Source organism: Diplotaxodon limnothrissa, linkage group LG16, assembly GCF_057381915.1.
Source record: "Diplotaxodon limnothrissa isolate DT_005_m linkage group LG16, D_limnothrissa_male_GT1.1, whole genome shotgun sequence".
NCBI classification, from domain to species: domain Eukaryota; kingdom Metazoa; phylum Chordata; class Actinopteri; order Cichliformes; family Cichlidae; genus Diplotaxodon; species Diplotaxodon limnothrissa.
The window spans coordinates 18,002,384-18,026,390 of NC_140611.1; the positions used below are offsets into that span (position 1 = coordinate 18,002,384).

Consider the following 24,007-nt stretch of genomic DNA (forward strand, 5'->3'; position numbering starts at 1 on the left):
GTCATTCTGTCAGTTAAAACTACAACTTCTAAATGTGATTAAGAAAAAGAAATGGGGTTCTTATTCTTTTTAGCAGGAAGTATCTACCAGAATGGACTTCTATCTCTATGACAGTGTCAAACAGGAAACATCTATCAAAATGAACTACTGTCTCTTTAAACGGGTTAAAAGTGCAGATTATCATTCATGTGGTTAGATTAATTGGCAACTTAACATTTCCATGAATCTCTACCATGGAGGTGAGATTGCATTATGCTTAGAATCATACGAACTATACTGATAGAAGTTGTTGTACTGTGATACCTATATGTGTTGTCAAGCGAAATAATAAGCATGTTATAGCCATTTCACGTCCCAGACATACTGTGCATGATGGTGCTCCTGGAGAGCGCACAGGACAAGCAGCACCGGGAAAATGCAGTGCTCTATAAATCTTAGTATCCAACAATAATAATATTACACTTAATAATCTAAATACAATATAGCTACTGCAGAAGAGGAGAGGACTTCAAGGGTTACATACCTAGATGCAAATCTGATATGCACATGCAGTGATAAAAGTAGTCAAATCTAGAGAGTCTGTTTCTGTACTGTACCTGCCACGACCGTATGACTCGACAAGTCAGAAATGATGTACAGTACTGTGCAAAATTTAGCAACTCCTCGTTTTTTAAAAAAATATTTTGTTTCCGAAGAGCCAGACTTGTTTGTTTTTCAAGCGGTTTTGAGCAGGCCTTTTGAAAGTCTTTAAAAGTTTTTCTTTGGACATTTGCTGGAGTTTGACCCATTTTCAGTCCTTGTACCTCACCAATTTCAGAAGAATTTTTGTTTGTCTGTTTGCTTGGTGAATTGCTCAACAAGGAGTGTGTCAACCTCTAAATCACTGGAGCATAAAAAAGCACCTACAAAACATATTTCTAGAGACATACTTAGAAGTTGATGTGGAATACACCAGGCACAGACACACGCACACACAGGTAGGTACAGCCAACTTCCACATTTATTCAAGTGTTTGTTGTTTTGACAGCTGGCTCAGTCACACAGTCTGACAGCTCACGAGCCCAGCTGATCTCTCTCCTGGCCGCTCCTCCTCGTCTCACTATAAACACAGCGGAGGGAGACCATCATCAGTCCATAAACAACATCAGCTGTTCTTACCGGCCTCGCAGCGCCGCCCTGATGAGCCTTCCGCTCCACTCCTCCCCTGCAGCTGCGCCCGGGGCCACGCCTCCGCCACACACCCCCACCGCCCGTTCGAGGCCGGGGAGCCGTCCGGCCGAGCCAACTCCCCCCCCCCCGCGAGCGAGAGAGGAAATCGGCCACTGCCATCTGCGCCCCCGGCCTATGGATCACCTTGAACTTAAAGGGCTGCAACGCCAGATACCACCGGGTGATCCGGGCGTTGGCATCCTTCATGCGGTGGAGCCACTGCAGCGGGGCGTGGTCCGAACAGAGGGTGAATGAGCGTCCCAGGAGGTAATAGCGCAGGGAGCCGACCGCCCACCGGATGGCCAGGCACTCCTTCTCCACGGTGCTGTACCGGCGCTCGCGCTCTGCTAGCTTCCGGCTGATGTATAGGACAGGGCGGTCGGCCCCCCTTACCTGCTGGGACAAAACGGCTCCCAGCCCTCTGTCCGAGGCGTCAGTCTGCAGAACAAAAGGGAGGGAAAAGTTAGGAGTGTGAAGCAGCGGCTCCCCACAGAGAGCCTTTTTCACCTGCACAAACGCCGCCTGGCACGGCCCCGTCCACTGGACCAGATCCGGGGCACCCTTTCGAGTGAGATCGGTCAGGGGGCTGGTTAGCTGCGCAAACCCCGGCACAAAGCGACGATAGTAACCCGCCAACCCCAAGAACCGTCTCACCTCCTTTTTCGTCCTGGGGCGCGGGCAGGATGCGATAGCCGCCGTCTTCTCCACCTGTGGACGCACCTGCCCGCCCCCCAGGTGGTACCCCAGATACTGCACCTCCCTCCGTCCAACCGCGCACTTCTTCGGATTGGCCGTGAGCCCCGCCCCCCTCAGGGACTCCAGGACCGCGGCCACCCGCAGCACATGCTCCGCCCAGGTGTCGCTGTGGATGATCACGTCATCCAGGTAGGCGGCAGCATACGCTGCGTGCGGACGCAGTACCCGGTCCATGAGACGCTGGAAAGTGGCCGGGGCCCCGAACAGGCCAAACGGAAGTGTCACGAACTGGTACAAACCGTACGGAGTGGAGAAGGCCGTTTTCTCCCTGGCCTCGGCAGACAAGGGAATCTGCCAATAGCCCTTGGTTAAGTCCAGTGTCGTGAAAAAGCGGGCCGTGCCTAACCGGTCCAGGAGCTCGTCGACCCGAGGCATGGGGTAGGCATCAAAGCGTGACACTTCGTTCACCCTGCGATAGTCGACACAGAACCGTATAGACCCATCCTTCTTCGCCACCAGAACGATGGGGCTACACCAGGCGCTGTGCGACTCTTCTATTACTCCCATCCTCAGCATTTCCGCCAATTCCCTCTGCACGATTTTTCGCTTGTGCTCCGGGAGCCTGTAGGGCCGTGAACGCACCGTCACGCCAGGCTGCGTCACGAAATGGTGCTCGATGAGGGACGTCCGGCCGGGCAGGGGGGAGAACACGTCCACAAAACGCTCTTGCAACGCGACAACATCCGCTCTCTGGGCCTGTGTGAGATGGTCATCACAAGGGAGGGAGGCGGGAATGATAGAATTTGGCACCTCAGGCCCCAACTCATCTCTCTCCTTCACCAAGCTCACCAGAGAAGCGGTTTCAACCTCTCGCCACAGTTTGAGGAGATTGAGGTGATAAATCTGCGTGGCTCCTCCCCTGTCCGACCGAGCGACCTCATAGTCCACGTCCCCGACTCGCCGTGTGACCACAAAGGGTCCTTGCCACTTGGCGAGCAACTTCGAGCTGGAAGTAGGGAGTAACACAAGCACTTTATCTCCCGGTGAAAATTGCCTGAGCCTAGCCCCTCTGTCATACAGGCGTTGCTGACGCTGCTGAGCCTGGAGCAAATTCTCCCGTGACAACCTCCCCAAAGTGTGGAGTTTTGCTCTCAGGTCCAACACGTACTGAATCTCATTTTTGGCGGGGCTCGGACCGTCCTCCCAGCTTTCTTTAATCAGGTCGAGCACCCCACGTGGCCTCCTGCCGAACAGCAGTTCAAAGGGAGAAAATCCCGTGGAGGCCTGGGGCACCTCCCGCACTGCGAATAACAGAGGGTCTAGCCAGTGATCCCAATTACGTTCATCCTCGTTAATGAACTTCCGAATCATGGACTTTAAAGTCTTATTCAGCTGCTCCACCAGCCCGTCAGTCTGAGGGTGGTAGACGCTGGTCCGAATAGATTTAATGCCCAGTAATTCGTACAGTTCCCGCAGTGTACGAGACATAAACGACGTGCCCTGGTCAGTCAGTATCTCTTTCGGGATTCCGACTCGGGAGATGACCTGAAACAGTGCCTGCGCCACACTCTTTGCAGAGATGGTGCGCAGCGGAACTGCTTCCGGGTACCGCGTTGCGTAATCCACCAAGACTAACACAAAGCGGTAGCCGCGTGCACTCCGGTGAAACGGCCCGATGAGGTCCATGCCGATGCGCTCAAACGGGACCTCAATGAGGGGGAGAGGGCGCAGCGGCGCCTTCGGTATGGCCGGCTGGTTAACAAGTTGGCAGTCCGGGCAGGACGCGCACCAGCGGCGCACATCCGCTCGGATGCCCGGCCAATAAAATCGGGCCGTTATTCGCTCCAGAGTTTTCTCATAGCCCATATGCCCTGCCATGGGGTTATAGTGGGCCGCCTGGAAAAGCGTTTCCCGGCGGCCCTGCGGCACCAACAACTGGGTGTGTGTTTCCTCTGTCTGAGTGTCACGACTCACTCGATATAATCGGTCGTTTAATAAGACGAAACGCAGGTAGGTCTGCGCGGCCTCAGGGCGCACCACGTGACCATCAATAGCCATCACTTGGTCAAAGGCTGAGCGTAGGGTGCCGTCACGAGACTGCTCCAGTGGGAAATCACCCATGGGGGACACTTCCGGGGCCGGCGGGACGTCCCGTGAGGGACCCGCCGGCTCCTCCCCCCCGGAGTCAGTGTCGGACGACCCCGCGTCACCGCTGAATGCCGCGCACACGCTACACCCCGCTTCCGGTCGTGATCGCACCCCCGCGTACTGTCCCAGTAGCTGATGAAACCCCGGCCAATTGGTACCCAGAATCAGGGGGTGCGACAGGCGCGGGCTAACCGCCGCCGTTACTCTATGCGTTTTGCCCTTATACTTTAATAACAGCGGCACTATGGGATACCTGTGAACGTCACCATGCACACACCTCACCTCCACCCATTCTGCCTCCAGCAATGCCCCGGGGCGAACCAAGCTTTGGTGTACGAGGGTCTGCGTGCAGCCCGTGTCCACCAACGCCTGGCGTATACCCCCTCGAGTCCTTACCGGAATACTGTATGTCCCTCCTGGACCGGGGAAGGGTGCTGGGGCGCCAGCAACACGAAACACCTGCCCCACTTCCATAAGCGGACAATCCCTCCTCAGGTGCCCCGGCTGCCCGCACTTCCAACACTCCGGCCCCGGCGTCTGTGCTGCTCTCCGTGGCTCGGGGGCGGCTCCACTTGGCTCGGCTGCCCTGGACGGCACCAACGCCGCGAAAGGGTTAGTGGGGCTCAGCGCCGGCAGCCGCTCTGCCTGCCCTGGTGCCGGCACACGGCGCCTCGGGGCCGGCACCGGGGCCTGTTTGTTCGGCCTCCGTCCGGCGTCCCCGGGTTCCCCTGCTCCAGCGGCAAGGTGGTCCTCCGCCAGCGTTACCGCTACCTCCAAGCTTGCGGACCGGTGGCACCGGACCCATCTCGCCGTCTCCGCTGGCAATCCCTCCGTGAACTGCTCCAGCACCACCTCGTCCACCAGCTTCGTCTCCCCCTCCGATGTTCCCGGTTGCAGCCAGCGTACCGCCGCGTCGCGCAGCTGCCGGGCCCAGGCGAATGGTCGGTCCGTTGTAGCCAGCCGACAGTCCCGGAACCGCCGGCGGTGGTCTTCGGCGGTGAGCCCTAGCCTGTCCACCACCGCCCGGCTCACGTCCACGAAGCTGCTCCTCGACGCCGGAGGCAGACTCAGGGCCGCTGTTTGTGCCTCCCCGGACAGCAGGGGGAGCAGCCGCGGAGCCCACTCCTCCCGCGGCCATTGGCAAGCCTCCGCCGTGGCACGGAAGGTCTCCAAAAAAACCTGTGGGTCGTCCCCGTCCCCCATCCGGGGCACCGCCACCGACAGTGGCGAGGGCTTCGGCGTGGCAGCGGCCCCGACCAGCCGCTCCAGAACTTGCGTCTGCCGGTCCGTCTGCTCCCGCAGCGCGGCCAGGTGGGCACGCTGGTCGGCCGCCTGATCCCGGCTCATCGTCGCCATCTCCGCCAGCATCTGCGCCAAGAATTGCAGAGGCTGGGCGGGTGGCGCGGCCTGTGGGTCGGACATTTCCCCACCGGCACTTTCCTGGGTTTCGGCACCACTTGTGGAATACACCAGGCACAGACACACGCACACACAGGTAGGTACAGCCAACTTCCACATTTATTCAAGTGTTTGTTGTTTTGACAGCTGGCTCAGTCACACAGTCTGACAGCTCACGAGCCCAGCTGATCTCTCTCCTGGCCGCTCCTCCTCGTCTCACTATAAACACAGCGGAGGGAGACCATCATCAGTCCATAAACAACATCAGCTGTTCTTACCGGCCTCGCAGCGCCGCCCTGATGAGCCTTCCGCTCCACTCCTCCCCTGCAGCTGCGCCCGGGGCCACGCCTCCGCCACAGTTGATTATTACTGACAGGGTTTATTTAGAATTTAAAAAACTCAAAACTCTGTGACTGCTAAATTCAAATGTACCTGAAATGATTTAGTTTATATACTAAGCTACGGTAATATTATCCAAATAGAACAGAAACGGTTTGTTCAGAAATATTAATATTTCAAATTAAATCAGCACATATTCAATTTCCCACTTGAGAATAAGTGGCAGGGCATATACTCAAAGGCGACATAATCTCACATTTTTCATATAAAGTGAAATTAAACTCTCTTTTCATGAGCAAATGTGTCTTAAATCCTAAAACATCTCAAAGATTACATGACATGACTCTTATAGAGCTGTCTTTGTATGAGTGTTGAGAGACAAGAAGTGCAGTGAACTATAAATCAGTGTGAAAACGCTCATCTTGAAAGGTTACATTTAGATAAGGTAGAGTGAATCTCTTTTAAAATCAAGTTCTGTAACCGTTAAATGTAAGTAAAAGTAAGTTTGTCATTGACCACATTATCAACTTTATCAACTTGAGACAGAAGCACAATGGAGTTGCATTTGTGTGTTTAGTAGAGGAGTTATACATACTTTGTTTTCAGTTAAGATTAAAATACCAAATTCTCCATTTGGTTTTGCATAGAAACATTTACAGACACAGAGATGCAGCCAAATATAGGCAAAAAATAAATTATTAAATAAATCCCACAGTCAGACTTCAGTGGGTTGTTACATAGAGACTTTTCATAATACAAGATGCATAATCATGTGGCAGTAACTTATTAACCTTTACAGTAGAGAACATCCCTCAATAAACGCCTCATTGCAGTTCTTCATTTCAGAGAGATTTTAATAAACCCCGTTAAAGGCCTCATAAAGACCCAAAGAGGCAGGATACATGGAGTGTGACCAGGGGGAGTGTTTTTGTGTGCAATGATACCCTGAGCTATACCTGCATTTCATTATTGCATGCTGTAGTTACAGTTTTGCACAGACACTTTCAAGTGCTGTTTTACTCTTAGTTAATATCGTCTTTTATTATTAACAATTTAGTACATGCTCTTGTTTATAGTTGCAATCAGAACTTTACATCTTATATATCTTTAATTATTTTAAAAAACAAGAATTTGATGCACAAGTTTGAATTTATTTTGTGTTTTCTCCAATCTACACGGGTTCAAAAGCATATATACAAGCTTAAGTAAATTTTTACAACCCCACTAATATTTGGTTACATGTACCTTAGAAAGTTGCACCTCAACTAGATGCTTGGTAGCCATTAACAAAATTCTAGCATGACTCCTGCTGGATATTTCCCCACTCTTCTTGGCCAACGTGATTTAAATTTGTTGGTTTCCTGGCTTTGACCCAGCATAGACCATGTTTTCAATAGGGTTGAGTGGTTTGGGGAGACCATTCCTAAAGTTTAATGTTTGTCTGCTTTGACCAAAACCAATGTGTGTTTGAGCTGTTGAAGCATTCAGTTGTGCTGAAAGCCTGACTGTTTAGCTCTTGATGTGAGATGAAGTTGAAGAATTTGGAGGTAGTCCTCCTTCTTAATTATTCTGCTTTGTGCAATATTCCAGCACCACTGACAACGAAATAGCCCCAGGGTACGATGCTACCACCGCCATGCTAAACAGCTGGCAAAGTGTTATTATGTTTGAAAGCTCCATCTTTACTCCTCCAAATATACCTTTTGTTATTGTGGTCAAATAGCTCAGTCTTTATCTTGTCTAACCAAGAAAATTTCCCCAGAATGTAATTTTTTGTCCATGTAGGCAACTGCAAATTTCAATTAAGTTTGAAGGTCTTGATTTTGGCAGCAAAGGCTACTTTCTTGCTTGGAACCTTCTTAGTTAACGGCAATTTAAAACTTCACTGTGGACAGTCACGCTGGTGTTCCACTGGTTACCAGTTCCTGGCAAACTTGAGCACAGATGCTTACTGAGCATTCAAAATTATTTTCTTTGCCAATTTTTCCAGACTTTGTCAAAGTGGTGATTTATCTTGTAGAACTCGTACTTATGTACAGTTGTTTGAACTGATCATTTTGGAATCGTTAGTCATTCAGAAATGCCTCCAAGAGACTTTCCCAACTTGTGCTAATCTACATTTCTCTTTCTTAGATCTTCACCGATTCTTTCCCAACTTTCCCATTGTTCGGAGTATTATTCAATTCAGTGAGTGCTGTCAAACAACAAAGAGAAACTACCAGTTGTAGTCAATCGTGCTCACTAATGAGAAGTTAATGGGCCTTGGCCATGTGAAGACATTGTAAAACCTTCAGCACCACTTATTAAAAGATTAAAGTGGGTGTATCTATATATCTGAGCCGTGCTTTTTAAAGTGATTTAAGATTGATGCTGTATAATCATTGCACCTTGGATAAAGAACAGGTCAGAACAATCATGTCCATGATGACTGTTGATAAACTTCTGGCCACAACTGTATACACTGTGTTGGAAATTCTGTGAATGCTATAATTCTGCAGAATAGTGCAATCGTAACAAAGTGCCCCCAGCTTTGTTTTCCTCTCTGCTTGTGTTGAGCTGACAGGATTTCGAACTTCTCAGATATCCTAATCAGAACACTGCAAGAGATTTGCCTCAGAGCTGAAATCAATTGTCTTTTTGTTAGAGTGTAAGCTTTTGAGTCACACACTGTAGCACATATGACCCAAACATTCTCCCCTAAAACTCCCTGCAGGCAAAGAGGAGTCTTTTCTTCACCCCCTTTAGATTACAAATAGGAGTTTCAGTATACCTTAATTTACCTGGAGACATCTCAAACAACCCTATAATAATAATAATAATAATAATAATAATAATAATAATAATAATAATAATTGGGATGAATAAAAAAATGACATAACCATGCTACTATATATTAAAAACAACATCTCTAACATTTTCAAAAATTGAATATATAAGGTTAGATTTATAGTTTGGCTTTCTATATATAATATGTAAAGTTAATAATCTGGCTAATAAACCATAATGATTTACTTGGTTTGTTGACTCTTATAATTAATGTATTCAATTAAAATCACAATATGTGCCACTGGTACAGTATTGTAGACAGAGCTTCACTTCTGTGTGTTTTATTTTCTCTTAGATTATTTGCTTTTCTCAAAATCTGTATTTAGCTATTAATTAATAGCAAATAATTAATTTTTAGTGTTTGCACAAAGTGCTTGCTCAAAGAGAATTTTTATTTTTTTCTACAACATGGAAAGTTTTCAACTTACACTGTGTCAGTGCTATATCAGTAACGTCCTTGATAGAAAATAGTTGTTAATGGAGACGTTAGTATCTACTGAACAGTTTGCACTTGTTATGTTATACAGGTACTTATATTCATGTACACTTGGGTTAACTATGATTTTTTTTTAAATGTTATCAAAAATAGACAATTAGAGGGTGTTAAGGTGCCTGGGTCGTCGACCCAGTGTTTTGTGTTTTTTGGTTCCTTGATTCTGTTTATTTCATTATATTCTAGCTTTGCCTTATGGGTTATAGGATTATTCTTAGTTTAGGTTCTCTGTGTGGGTTTTGTTAGTTTTAGTGTTCTGGTTTTCTGTCTGTGATCCATAGTTGCTGTCTCCCCTGTCTGCTGTATCCCCGTGTCAAGTATGCGTCTCTGTGTAATGTTTCCTGTTTTACTTTGAAGGTCCACGTCTTATGTTAATGTATCTGGTTTTGCTTCCCCTGTCTCGTTAGGCCTGATTTGCCCCAGCTGTGTTTCCCTCCTGTTTCCCATTCCCTGATTGCTCCCTCTGTGTATTTAAGCTCTGTGTTTCTCTGTGTGTCATGATCTACTATCATATATGCTGTGTGTTCTGTCTGCCTGTGTGTTCTGTCTGCCTGTGTAAGTTATTTGGAGTCTTAGTTTTGTTCTGTTTGAGTTCACGTTTGTCTCCGGAGTTTGCACTTTGGGTCCTCCATTTTACCACTCCTGCCTGCACTCAGCCTACAAATGACAGAGCGTATATATTGTAATATACATATTTTGATCCATCATCCACTACTAACTGGAAAACTTCTGACTGAAAACTTCAATCACTGGCTTCATTTTTCAGCATGACAGTGTTCCCATCCTGTACACTGCCACACAATGACAAAGACATATCTTAACATAGCATCATGTTAAAAGAGAATGGAGCAAAGGCAACCAACATCCCAAGAACAGTTTTAAACGTCCTTCAAGAATCCTGGAAAACTATCCTGAAGAGTACTTAAAGAAATGTACAGAAAATCATAAGAATTTACAAAAAGTCATCCCTAAGAGAGTTCAGGCCGTGTTGAAGTATAAGATGGCCATATCAAATACTGACTTTGTAGTTTTGTAGTAGTTTACTTTAAGAAGTTTGTAGTGCAGTAAAAACATTTGCAAAGTAGAGACAAGTGTAATATGAGTTTAATTATTTTTAAGAACTTTTTATTTATGTGGTTTTAGTAGATGTGTAGAATTACACATCTGCTATAGAACTAAATATTTAGTAATACACATTTAGTATATGTTGCTTTCCAAAAAAAACCCCCCACATGTATACAAATTGTAACGTGTTTAACCAGTTATAACCTTTTACTGTAATGTAGATAATAAAATAAATTACAGTAGAATCTCCATCTGTATATCATTCCCTTTATGTTAAGGGTTTTGTCATTTTTCAACCAATAAATCATTACACGGGCCTTGAACTTGTTGGATATAAGCCAACATGAATGCACTGTACATTCCTACACAATTTTATTAGAATTCATTCAAATCTTTTCGAGCTATTGTGTTTGCAGACAGAATGATGACATGCATGCGAATGCTACCAAAAACATAACCTCCTTGGCAGACGTAATGAGGGGTCTCTTAAGACTATTTGCATGGTATAACACATGCCCATGCTACAGGATTGATTAGTCTGAGAGTTAGTCCATTGTTAGGTATTTGCAGCATTTATACAAATTTATGTTATTTAGTATTAATTAATATGATACATGCTTTTATAAGGTGCATAAACGGTATAACTGGGTCATTTTAACCCATTTTGTTAGGTGGTTGCCAGGCAACATAATGACACTATACCTCCTGTTGTGAGATATAGATGAGAACCTTTAGGGACCTTAGCTGTACCTGTATGCCAAATTTAAATATTAAGGATACATATATACCTATTTATACCAAAATGACTGTGGTCAGATTGGGTTGTTATAAGCAGTGGGGACAAGTTTTATAACATGAAAGAGTTAACTGGAATCAGCAATTTAGAAGCACCGATGATTATATATCCTATAATGACCACTCTCTTGTCAAAGCTGTTAGTCAGTACTTTTAAGTCCTTGTCATTGTAAAGTTCAAAGTCAGTGTTGTAATTTAACGGGCTAAAGCTGACACAACAAAAATGTGTCACTGTCCTAACATCCCCTGCCTGTACAGTATACATAATACATTATCCTATAGCTATGTGTATGTTGTGTAATGTCTATAATTGAAGGTAAATCGGTTCTAAGTCCAGCTTTTCGCTAAAGCCCTCCAGGTGTTTTTCTCAGAAAGAGATACTGAGGCACACCACACTATTTCTCTGTGGATAGATTGTGCGTACATTTATTGTGTGCATGTGTGTGTGTGTGTGTGTGTGTGTGTGTGTGTGTCTGCGTGTGTGAATGATTATTTGTCCTTCTCTGTCTGCAAATTTAAGTCCAATTGCCAGTTTTCATGTCAAGGTGACTTAATTTACATACCAATCTCCATGCTCTCCCTTTGACTCTCTCTCTTTTATTCCTTTGCTCTTTCCCCGCCTCTCTTTCCTCTGCATATCATCTCTCAGGTCTGTAACACTGAGTCAGAGTCACTGAGCCAACAGACTTTTTTTTCCACTCTTTCACTGCCACAGTCTCTACTTTTGGTGGATAAATTATTTTATAATACTTCCAGTAATAAACCTGTATTCTAGAGTATGCGAAAAATGGTGCATTTACTTCCCATGATTACGCTGTCCAACATGTTAGATAATAATATGTGGAGAATTACAGCTACCACGAGCTGCAGACAAATATCTAAAGCTGCTATACTTAAATAGAATGTGACAGACGTGAACGACACCATAGGAGTGTGCATCGACCTCCGGCTGTCCATCAATCAAGCGTAAGCACCAACACCTTCCCACAATGCCACGGGGTGCCTGCTGTGAATATTTAACATGCAGAGTTATCTTCTGCAGACTTCTTGGGCACTTCAGTGGTTGATACAGGTTCTGGCTTGACTTTATATATGTATAAATTTCCTTACATGCAAATGTGATGTACATGCCCGTGTTTGTGCCATTGAGTGTATGTTTGCATAGTTGTATTTGTACAGTAGACAAATACAGCGTATTGTTCACGTGTACTCTGTAAGCCTCGAGCAACACATCTTCCCACTCTGTTCCCTCCAGATAGGAGGTATTGAGTCAATAATGTTAGTTTTCTGCACCAAGAGGGCATAGCTCTGTGGGGCTATCTTGCATCTTGCTTTAGCTTCCTACAGCGTCTTCTAGATGCCCTTTTGGTCATTTTTATGTAGGAGAAATATTCTTTTTTTTTTTTCTCTGATTCCAAGTAGCTACAGTGTATTCTCATTTTGTCCCTCTTAGTACTGTTGCTAGCCTTCCATAGTAGCACATAGCCACACGTCTTTTAAGCATACATGGATGCGTGGGTGCACACGTGCATGTCTGTGTCTGTGTTTTATGGCCCCAGGAGGTCAGAGGTGTTTATATGAGAGAGGGGACTCCCTTATTGCTTCCATAACCTGAATAGATCATATGAAACTCCGTCATTTACAGTGAATGGGAGCATCTGGCCAGCCATAAATGTAATGTAATGAAATGAAAGCCCATATGGCCTGTACAACCAGCCTTCCAACAAGGTGACTGACCAAGTGAGAGCTATCCCAGACAGACACACATTAAAAAGAATGTGGTCTTTTGGGGTGAGGCCATTTGTAATGGTTTGGATCAGGCTAGTCTCACAGACACGTGGATCCATGCCTTCGTTACCCCTAGACTCAATTACCGCAATGGCATTCTTTATGTCATCGGAAGTTCCTAACAAACTCTGGATGTGTTTACCGGTTTACTCACTCACTCGAACACTTTTTCTTGACCACAAGCACCTCTCCTGGCTTGCTGTTCCACATTAACTGAAGCTGCAGCCCTTTTGGTACATGCACGTAGCCTTTAACTTTCCATTAGCTAGAGAACCTAAATGTCTAAATCAGTCGGATTGGACATTTAGGAGTCTTTTACCAGCTTCCTAGTACAAAGTACTTGCGCCCTTATGAGAGTAGCTCAGGTAATTGTGTGGTGAATTCACACAGAGCAAGTGGACATCATGTGCCTCCTTCACACTCTGTCCAGATAAGAAGGTCACCTAAATCAAGTGGAGTAATGATAGTTTGTCTGACCCAGGCTACTTCCTGTTGTGTTCTACAGGTGAGAAAAGCACCTGCAGAAATATCCCAGTTTGATTTTCCCAACATTGTTTGCAACTTATGTGGAAAAGTGTCTTTCATTTTTTCAGGCACAGACCCATCCACAGCCGTCACCATACTCCCTCCTCCTTCCCCAGATACATTGAGGAGTGCATCACTGTCTTAAACTGTATTTAATTGATAGACAGTGTTTTGGAAATTGCATTTTATCAAATGATTTCCCCCCTTTTCTCTTTCTCTTTATTCCTCTGTTTATATTCTTATTCTCATGTATATATCTCATGTATATCTCATGCACATATCTTTCTTTCTACATAGCACTTTAATTCTTATTGTCTGCACTGAAGCACCGCAGCAATTTCCTAATGTTGTAAACCTCAACATCTGGCAATAAACCCATTCTGATTCTGATTCTGATTCTGATTCTGATAAAGTACTCACAATGTAGTACTCAGACTACAAGCAAACTGCACCAAGCTACAAAGCTTCAGGGACAGGATTAAGGGATACGATTATCAGTCTTATCCCTTTCAAAGACTCTGCATATTCACAAACAGATATCTTTTTAGAGATGATTTCATGTAAGTATCTCTACAAAGTGCTTTCAAACTAGAAACATATTTTTTTTTACAACTTTTTACAACCTCACAGCCCTGCTAAAGTCTGAAAGAAACTGGAGCACTGAAGCTAAATGCCAGAAAATTCCTGCGATTGAGGTCCAAAATCTTGTGGAGAGACCTCCAAAAATAGTAGAAACTATTACAGCGGCAAGGGTGTCCACAGATTTTCGGCCATGTATCATAGGCTTACCAGGGAACACTTTGTTACAGTCAGTTCTTAGCTATGTGTCAGTGGTGATAGGGACTGTAATGAATGTGGCTTTGATGATCGTTTTTATAACATTAATTTAAAGACAGAGTCATCTTTCTTTCTCGAATATCAAAGCTCGGGTCGTAGCTCAGGTGGTTGCTGAGAAAAAGGGGGAGGGTTGAGTCCTCGAGAGGCCATGAATCTTTCACTGTCCTGTTGTGAGACCATTTTTGCATTTCTCGTTTTTTCAGATTAACAATTTCAGCTTTCCCCCCCCATCCATCCATCCATTTTCATCCGCTTTGTCCGGGGCCGGGTCGCGGGGGCAGCAGCCTCCCCCCCCCCCCCCCCCCCCCCCCAAAAAAAAAAAATTTTCAGAATGTAGTCATGAATGTTTTCCACTGATTTTCCATTATTGCTAGCACTACAAACACAAAAAGAGGGCGAGCGAGGCAGAGGGGATAAAAAGGAAAAGAATAATAACTGAAAAGCTATCAAAGGAAAAAAAAACATGGTTCGTTTTTGGTTTGTGAAAAAGAAAAATCATATAAAAAGTTTCCTTTTTCTTTCTTATTCTTTGCAGATGTTTTTATTGAGCTGACAATAAAAGAAGACTAAATAAGAGCGTTATTCTAATCAAACTCATTCGTTAACTCCTTGCACTGTTCTTCTGTGCCGACAGGAACTCTACATACTGCATGAAGGTTTCCATGTCTCTGACTGTGGCGGAAAATGACACAAACCTGTGCTACAACTCTAAAATGAGACGAATGGAGAAGGCTGAGCTCAGCAAGAGTAAAGACATCCTCTGTCCTGACATAGATGACTATGTTGAACCTGGCAAAGAACCAGACATCACCTGGTCCAAGGTGAGCTTGCTGTTCGACTGAGCGTGCTCGTTAATATGTGATTATGTTTCTTCTGCCATATGATCTTTGCATCATTATTTTATCCTTGCCTGGAGGCTCAGTGATATTTTTGTTTCCTGAATCCTCTTATTTGTCAGAAAGAAGGGGGCGTCTGTCTTTCTGATTATACAACCGAGAAATATTCTTCAGTGCTTCATTGGTTTGTTTTCATCTAATTTCTTGCCTGTTTGTGTTTAAAGCCTTATTGGAATTGTGTTTCCAGATTACTTAGGCAGATTATATATAAAGGCAATGATGACAATGAAATCCTTAAGCCACATTCGCAGTGTGCCACACCATTTTGAGAGTCATCGAAAGAGAGTGAGGAGGGAGCAGAGGGCAGCCACAGAGATGGCTTTTATAATGAACACAAAACCTCTATGAGAAGAAAATTGTGCAATGTCATTCTGTGCCCTGTGGAAAGAGTGGATACCCTCCAAATGCTCCTGGTCCCTGATCTTTATTCAGCATGCACCTCCGCCCCCATCACCTGGGTTCTTGCCTTTCCTAGGTCAGGCATGGCCTGCGGACAACAGAGTGCATCCCGGAGAAAGGCTCATGCCAGACTAATCACAGGCAGATCAGCGGTAGATTAGCTGGCCGGGCTTGACCTCTAGGTTTTTCCAGAATTCAATTACGATCTTGGTAATGACTGGGAGTGCTGGAACCCGGAGTTATTTGGACCACTGCGGAGCCTCCGTGATTGAATTCGAAGGTTGCCGAGAGCAATGGTAGAATAGAATCCACCGAGCCACCGCTGTCCCTGGCTGAGCACCAAGGAGCTGAAGAAAGTATCATGTCACGAAGTCACTCACTTTGCCTGCTCACGTATACTCGCATTCACACGGATGTAGCACAAACACACTTATTTTGTCTGCAGAGAGTAGTGTAAATAAAATTCTCTGTCTCTCTGTGGCCTTTGTAGAATATTGAATGGAGAATATTCCGTTCAGTGCAATAAATCTTGATCAGATAAGTAGGACAATAGCTTAGTTTTATCATTTTAGCTTATAAAATTATTATATCAGAGTGACGAGCTATGTGTTTTTACCACTTTATTCACTTTTTTTTACACTCAGCATTGTTAAAGTGTTTGAAATCTCATGGATGTATATTTGTAAAAGAGATTCTGCAGGTCTTAAATTTCTCAAGGCCTTGCTTTCCCAGAATATTCCATCTCTGGCCGCACAAAGTCCACAGCGTCTTTACACTTGTCACTTATATGACATCTGACACCTCCCGTGATATATCAGTAAATAGATATTTACAGTTCTGATCTGACTGTTCTTTGGTACACAGGAGTGCCGTCCAAAGCAGTGGCGTGCAAGCATCATCCAGAAGAGAGACATTCTGTCTATCCAAGAGGTAACAGAAGATGACATTGGGAATTACACCTGCGAAGTCCAGTTTGGTGGTTTTGTGGTCAGAAGGACGACTGAACTCACAGTAACTGGTAAGTTCTCAGGAAAACTGAAGATGTGTTTTCTGCGTGTAGAGGCGCCATTTATACAAATTCTCCACATAGTAGCACATGTTTTAAGAATGAGCAGAGTAGTAATTATAGTAGACAGTTGAATAAAAGGAGAGGATTGTAACAAAGATACACACGTAGCCACGCACACACACTCATACAAACACAGACACAAATACCACAGGGTATGGCAATGATGTCCTGCTGTTGTGTTAATTGTTGGAGGGAGGTGAATGCTGTGGCCTGGCATCTATCCCTCCTTCTAACTCAGCACTTTCCAGTCAGCTAAGCAGTGTTGAAATATTTAAGGCTATAGGCTAAACTCGTTCACACAGAGAGCTAAAGAGCCAGGACCAAGGTCAGTAGATTTACAGTGCACTTACTCTTTGTTTCTATACATCTCTCACTCCTTTTTTTTTCTCTTTACCTTGCACAGCTGCAAGGTGAGCGTGTGACAAATAAACGCATTCATCTGTTGAAACCTGGGAATTGGATGCTCTGGCTTGTGTGTTCTGCCAGGTTAACTGCTCTGATGAGGATTGAGGGTGAATCTAGTTTTTCCTTTGCCCTTTTATACTCAATGTTGCCGCCTAAAGAATACTGATCTGTCTGATACTGACTGCTACAGTATATTGTATACTAACACTGCTATATTCAGTTGTGATGTAGCAATTACAAGAAATTATTCAGCGCATCTTTTTGATGATGTTTAGGATAGTGGTATGATAAATGCAAATATTTAATATGATTTCATTATTAAATGTGTCCGCATAGATTGTTCATGGGCATGTTTGGTGTTTTCCCCACACTGAATATTTGTGAACACTTGATTGATATCCTTAGTGGCACTTTTTTGAGTAATTGGCCATTGTTGTTATGTAATATGAAGGCGTTTATGCATTTGAAGTGCACAGACTGCTGTCTGGCAGAGAGAGAGAAAGCTACATGTCTTAACCTGAGCAGAGTGTGCTGTTGGATAAGATTAAAAGTGATCCTGGAGGTGTGGTTTTGAGATCGGCTGTGGTTGTGACTGATGGGCTATCAGTTTATCCACGGCAGGGTTCAACAGGCAGACACATTAGAATTTGGCATTATTGCCATTACTATCGCTGGGAGAGCCTTCCCAGCTTGGTTGACTCATTACTCTAGTACGTGAGTACCCCTCAGTTGTGGGTCATGCAGTTTGTTAACCAGTTTGGGTTTTTGTTCCATAGCTCCAAAGTCACATCACCAGTGTTGAAAGTAACCTTTTTCCCTCCCTAGATATTGTGGTATCTACAGTTGATATGAGCAAAATTTGCAGGTTTGCTAAGCATTTAGATAATAAATTGAATACATTTAAATAATTTTGGAGCAATCCAAAAGAAAGTTCAAGGTATTCTGGCATGCTGAGAACTATTTATTTATTTAATCAACTTTTTGGAGAAAATGTAATAGCAAACTCTGAGGACTTTACCTTGCCAGTGTGCCCTAAAAGAAACTTTGTTGTTTCTGCATTTTTTAGTGAAAGGTGAATTAAATCCCTTCATCTTTTGGTACCACAACAATTCACCTTGGCTAAATTTACTTTTTAAATTGTTTTTGATAGATTTTGTTTTAAGTTGTTTTGAATTCATAGTGCACACCATAGCATACCTGTTCAACTGCTCGTTTAAAAGAAATCTCTAATTATCCAATCACATGGCAGCAACTCAGTGCACTAAAAATGACTGGACACCACAACCTACTTGAGTGTTGTTGCTGATCACATCCATCCCTTTATAACCACAGCCACCCATCATCTGAAAGGTGCTTCTAGTCGGGTACTGCACCATGTCCAAGAGTTCAGATTCACGCCACAGATGTGGTCAAATCTGCAGCAACTGTTTGAAGCTGCTATGTTAATATGGACCTAAATATCTGAGAAAAGTTTCCAACACCTTGTTTAGTCTATGCCACAAAGGACTAATGCATTTCCAAATACAAAAGGGGGTCAACACCAGTACTAGAAAGGTGTACCTAATAAACTGTCCTGTGAGTATATGGTCTAATAATACTGTTGGTGTGTTTAATTGAATGCTATAAAATGTGTAGGCTTCATGAGTGAATCCCATGCTGGCTGCAGAACATAAAGTGCCATCATTTGTCATGAAAACAGAGTTAGAAAGTTTACACTTGGGACACGATGCTTTTCAGCATTAATGCAGCAGAAAACTATCAACCATGACAACAGTTTAGCGAGATTCTTTTGACAGGGAAATGCAGTCACGTAAATGCCTGCGTTCTCTTCTGTATTTTCTACTCTGCTTTTTCTGTTGTAAAAGAAAAAAATATGGGGATACTCTAAATACTATAGTACCACTTGATTTAGCCTTAGTGGGATACCTCCTCTTTTAAAGCTGTAGTCTCCTGTTAGAATCAGATTAGCTCCCTCTCACCATGGGCTCATTTCCTATAATAAACCTACACCATCATCCCCTCAAGTGGGTGTGCGATTATCCACATTTTATCACATCCTGTTAAAACCGACATTGCCTGGACAGCAAACATAAAAGGCCAAACTACATCCAAGGGCTAATGTTGTAGTTTATTTGATAGGCCAAGAGGACGAAGGAGGTCATTAAGTTTAACTGATCTTAAATATAGCGCAATAGATACTGGCCTTTGCTGTGACCCTGCCTCACTGCAGACTGTGTGTGTGTGTGTGTGTGTGTGTGTGTGTGTGTGTGTGTGTGTGTGTGTGTGTGTGTGTGCGCGTGTGTTCTGACCCTACTCCACTATGTAATGACTTCCATTAGAAGCAGTAGAGGAGCTGCTATGTGGAATAAAGTAAGTCTTGTAATAGAGGTTAACTATGAGCATAAACACAGGCCCTCACAGATCAGGCTGATCCAGGAGCCCCTTAATCAAGCTCTGATGCTCTTCGGGTTAATCGGAATGTAAAACAAACAACAGCCCCTCGCCTCATTTTATGTTTATGTCACGGTGCATTGAAATTTTCTTATCTGATTCTGAGCGTGCAGACGCAGGGAGGTACAGCCCGTGCAGCAACCGAGTGCACTGAGAACAAATGCACCATTATCAACAGATGGAAAGATTTTCCTTTTCCCCGCCCCCCATGGGCCTTCACCTCCACCTCCCATCTTTAAAAGAGAGTGCCTTTTTGTGTACTGTTATAATTGATTCATAGCAGCAGCAGGTTGGCCATTCCGCGGTTCCTCTGGGGAATGCTGAGTGTGGTCAGATTTGTCTACAACTGTGTTTACCCCTTCCCACTTTCACAGACACACGGAGCAGTCTCCGAGCCGAAACTGCAACCCACCTATGATATGAACCGATACGAGCGCGGGCCGCTTTATCTGTGCGTGCCTGCGAGTTTGTCTTTTTAACATTAAACATACATACTTGTGGGAATTTTGTGTGATGTTTCATTCTACGTCTGAATCGTTTCTGTTAAATTTTTATGGCTCTCTTAGGCCTCATTCCAGTACTGTGATGGTAATGCTACAACAGTAAAACACCAGATAAAGCTCGGTTCAGCTGATGTATGCAGCCTGCTCTGTGTTCTGCAGGAAGGAAAATATTATACAGGGAGAGCGGAAAAGGATAAAGAGAACAAGGGAGCGAAAGTGACTGATAACAGCAAAAAGAGGGAGAGGGAGAAGCGATAGAACAGAGTGAAAAAGATAGAGGTTGGTGCTCGTGTATCTTATCTGTATTCCTAGCCAGTGTTTCCCAGCAGAAACAGTGTGTCCAGGACTATAAACAGACTATTATCCTAGTGTTTATCACAGTGCACATTACCGTTTGCCTCTGTCGGACTTACTGTAATGGAGTCGTTTGGCTTGATGGATGCCTCGGGCGTGGGTTTCTATCTATTGCTCCCATTATACCACTGTCTGCATCCCTTCACTGTAGAAATGTGTGCCTGCACATTCAGCATAGCCTGCAAGCATGGTGACTGAGGTTATGGCCAATGTAAATGTACCATTTGGCACAGTGAATTGGAGGTGCACAGGGCAAGAGGAAATCGAGGGGAGGAGAGGAATCGTCTACCTTACATTACCGCTTGTAGAATGTCCACAGCGCAAAAGGGGCGATGCTTGGAAAACTCAATTTATGTACAGTGAATGAATATGTTTATTTGTGAGGATAAAATATGTGACTGTTTGTGTCCTCGCTGTATAGGCATGCATTGTGTCTGATTTTTATACACTCAGCAGGCAGTGTTACACCTAAGATTCCTCCATCAGAGTTTACAGAAACCGAGTGTATTTGTGTGTGTAATGAGGAGCTGATGTGGGGAGAGGTGAGCTGGGACATTGTCTCATTGCAGTAACAGGGTCACCTTCAGAAGTGCGTGCACTTCACAGCCTTATAAAATGTAACCGGCGACATGCACATGTGTGAGCATGACTGTGTGATGTAGTTATATATTTATTTATCAAGGCGATGACTTGACTTTTACTTTGTCGGCTGGATGTAGCCTCCGTGGATGCAGCAAGGGGAAAAAAAGCGGAGGCAGAAGCAGTCAGCAGAGACGTGAAAGAGGAGTGTGGTATCCACACCCCCTCCGTCTGTTTTCTGTCCTCATCTATCAGGCCGAAGGAGGATAGATGGATGGAGAGGCAGCGATTAGCTATGATATTATCCCATAGAGTGGGAATATGAGGAATGAGAGGTGAGAGATAAGAAGTGTGGGGTGAGAAAAAGAGATGGGTTTAGCCTCAGCTGAAACCTTCTCCATCTCCGAGACTATGTGCTTGCGTGAATACGTTGTAACTCGGATGCCTGTCGTGTGCTGGCCTGCCATGATCGACTCTCAGCCTCGGTTACTGTACATGTCCTTGGAGACGAGATGATAAAATCACACCTGAGATAAGTGTTACGCCAGCAGTTGACTTTTCCCAACTTCACTTACACACCAGTGCACTTGTGTACACACACACTTACATCAATCACACCCATGAGAGGATGGCACACCCAATATAAAATTGCTTTATATTATCTGTCACAACCTGCTGATACTGATAAATCCGCATGCTTTTCAGAGCCTATAAATTTACAAAGCAGCTCAGTTACTGGTGAAACAATAGCACTGTATAGGATGGAAGAAAATGGCTCATTAGTTTAGGGTCAACTATCACTCTCATCATTAACTAATCTGTGCCCCTTGCCATATCTACCTCACCCCTCACCTCCCCGCCCTCTCCTCCTCCTGTCTCTCCAACTCACTTCATCACTATTCACCAGCTGTCCTCTTAGAGTCTGAGCAGGCCAGAGTTCACATTGTTTTAATTCAATTAAAATCGACATCAGTCTGCATGTGACGAATGAAATTTACATACTACACAATTAATCTTGCCTGACCTACCACACACTACCCACATACACACCCTCTGTCTGTGGTTATTATCATTATCTAGGCCTATAGCGTAAGTACAAGAGCATGAGTGAAATTAAAATTATTATTCTGTCTTTTGAAGCCTTTTGAAGTCTGGGTCAATAATTAAACAGTGTTATGTAGTGGCTGACGAAGTACGTCTAAAAAGACCTGTTACTGTTATATTTTTGAGTCCAGTGAAATGGTCTCCTTTCACTGAACGTGTCCTCTATGATAGGGATAAGTCATAACGTTCATAACACTGATATCACTTATCATAGCAATATGAATGACACTGAACTTATATAGCGTGGCCTTCCAATAACATGAGTACTTCAGACTATGATAGATAGATAGATAGATAGATAGATAGTAGGGGTGCAACGATACACAAAATTCACGGTTCGGTTCGATATTTTGGTGTCAGGTTCAAAAAACTGTTCATGCCTTTTTAATTTGTCATTTATTAAAATTATAAATATATATTTTAACTCAAAAGTACAGTTTTTAAATTTAATGTTGCTGAAACAACAAAGTAATGAAAAAAATAAATATATCTGATCGAGAAATCACTCATCTTTGGAAAAGAGAGTTTATTACAGAGAAATGTCTCTTTCCAAACTAAAAGCTATACTATACGCTTCTTCTGGGCTATATTCTCAGCAGCATATTAAACATATCAGGTCCCCATAAGGAGAATCATGTGCTAACAGCTGTCTAAATGACTCGGGTAAAGGTTGTAGCATGCGTGCTTGTTGTTTTTGTCTGCTTCCACTTGTCTTTGCACTAGGATGATGTCGGAGTAAATATGCAGGCATATTCATTTTGTTCCCACTAGTGCTGTCAGCGGTAATCTCGTTGAAATGACGTTAAAGCCACAACACGGCAAATCTCCGTTAACGAGCTACCGCAGATCGCCCCGTGCGTGGGGCTGGACGGCCAACACGTTAACGATCTAACTGCGCTAACACACTAGTTCCCACCAATGTAATTGAGCATTGTGTGGCACATCCAACATACTGTTTTACTTTTGTCCATGACGCGCTTACCTTCAGGGTCATACGTCACATGAAAACCAAAATACTTCCAAACGCCAGATCTGAATGAGGGTGGGGGAGGTTTAATTTGCCATGTTGCAAGGAGAACTTAACTTCTGTCTCGCTAGCTTGCCCTGCGCTCAGTGAATCTGCGTTCGACTACTCCGCCTAGGCTGCACTGTCGAGCGCAGATCGACTGAGCGCTCAACACAGACAGCATCGTCAGAAGGAAAGTTGATAAAATAAATTAAACATTTTGTATTGTTCGATACATATGCGTACCGAACCGAAAGCACTGTATCGAATGGTTCAATATCGATACGAGTATTGTTGCACCCCTAATAGATAGATAGATAGATAGATAGATAGATAGATAGATAGATAGATAGATAGATAGATAGATAGATCAAATACAACCCCAACTAGAGCAAATTCCCATCATATCAGATAAAGTCCAAACTATGATCATTTCTATCTGAGTTGTTGACTACAACAACAAAATTCTTCAATGGTCAGCTGACTTTGAGGTTGAGCTTCTTGTCTATAAGGCTTGAACTGATCACAAACTATGTGTTTGTACAACTTGTCTGCAGTTTATCAATTTGTCAGATGTCTGAGGTGAAGGACTTGCTGTCACCTTTAAGAAGTCATCAAACAACACAGAACATTAAATGTCTTTTGTGTAGCAGTTTGCCCTACAAATTAATGACAAGTCTAATGATAATGATCATCATTATTGAGTATAATGGCTTCTACTCTTACAGGGTCAAGCGATGGCCTGGCTATCCCACCGATAGTTACAGGTAGTCACATATATAAGTGGCAACAATCTTGTCATCAAACTCTTGTTAGGAGTTGGATGAGAAGTACTTATAAAGTGTATTTGGCCTTTTTGTGCTTTTTATCAGAACATTTCACGATTTATTTTTGCAATTTGTACACTTGGGTTTTAAGGGGTATTTATTATTTTCTTCTTTTTTTGGGGTTGTATGGAAGCCCCAAACGCAATTTCATTGTTCTTGACAATGACAATAAATAAATAAATACTAATACTAAAATACTAAATTTGGGTAGCCTGTTGGGTAGTTCACTTAAACCACAAAATCTTTTTGGTGAAAGGCAGAGCGCAAACATTTCAATCTCATCCAGAACCACCTA

General features: G+C 43.9%; 1 protein-coding gene across 1 annotated transcript in view; it reads left to right on the forward strand.

Moving 5' to 3' along the window:
* il1rapl1a (interleukin 1 receptor accessory protein-like 1a) overlaps positions 1 to 24,007 on the forward strand; it is a 150,553-nt gene that overhangs the window by 47,421 nt on the left and 79,125 nt on the right. The window contains exons 4-5 of the mRNA XM_085374071.1: positions 14,754 to 14,940; positions 16,279 to 16,432. Coding sequence (XP_085230197.1) covers positions 14,754 to 14,940; positions 16,279 to 16,432 — 341 coding nt within the window. The remainder of the gene's footprint in view (positions 1 to 14,753; positions 14,941 to 16,278; positions 16,433 to 24,007) is intronic.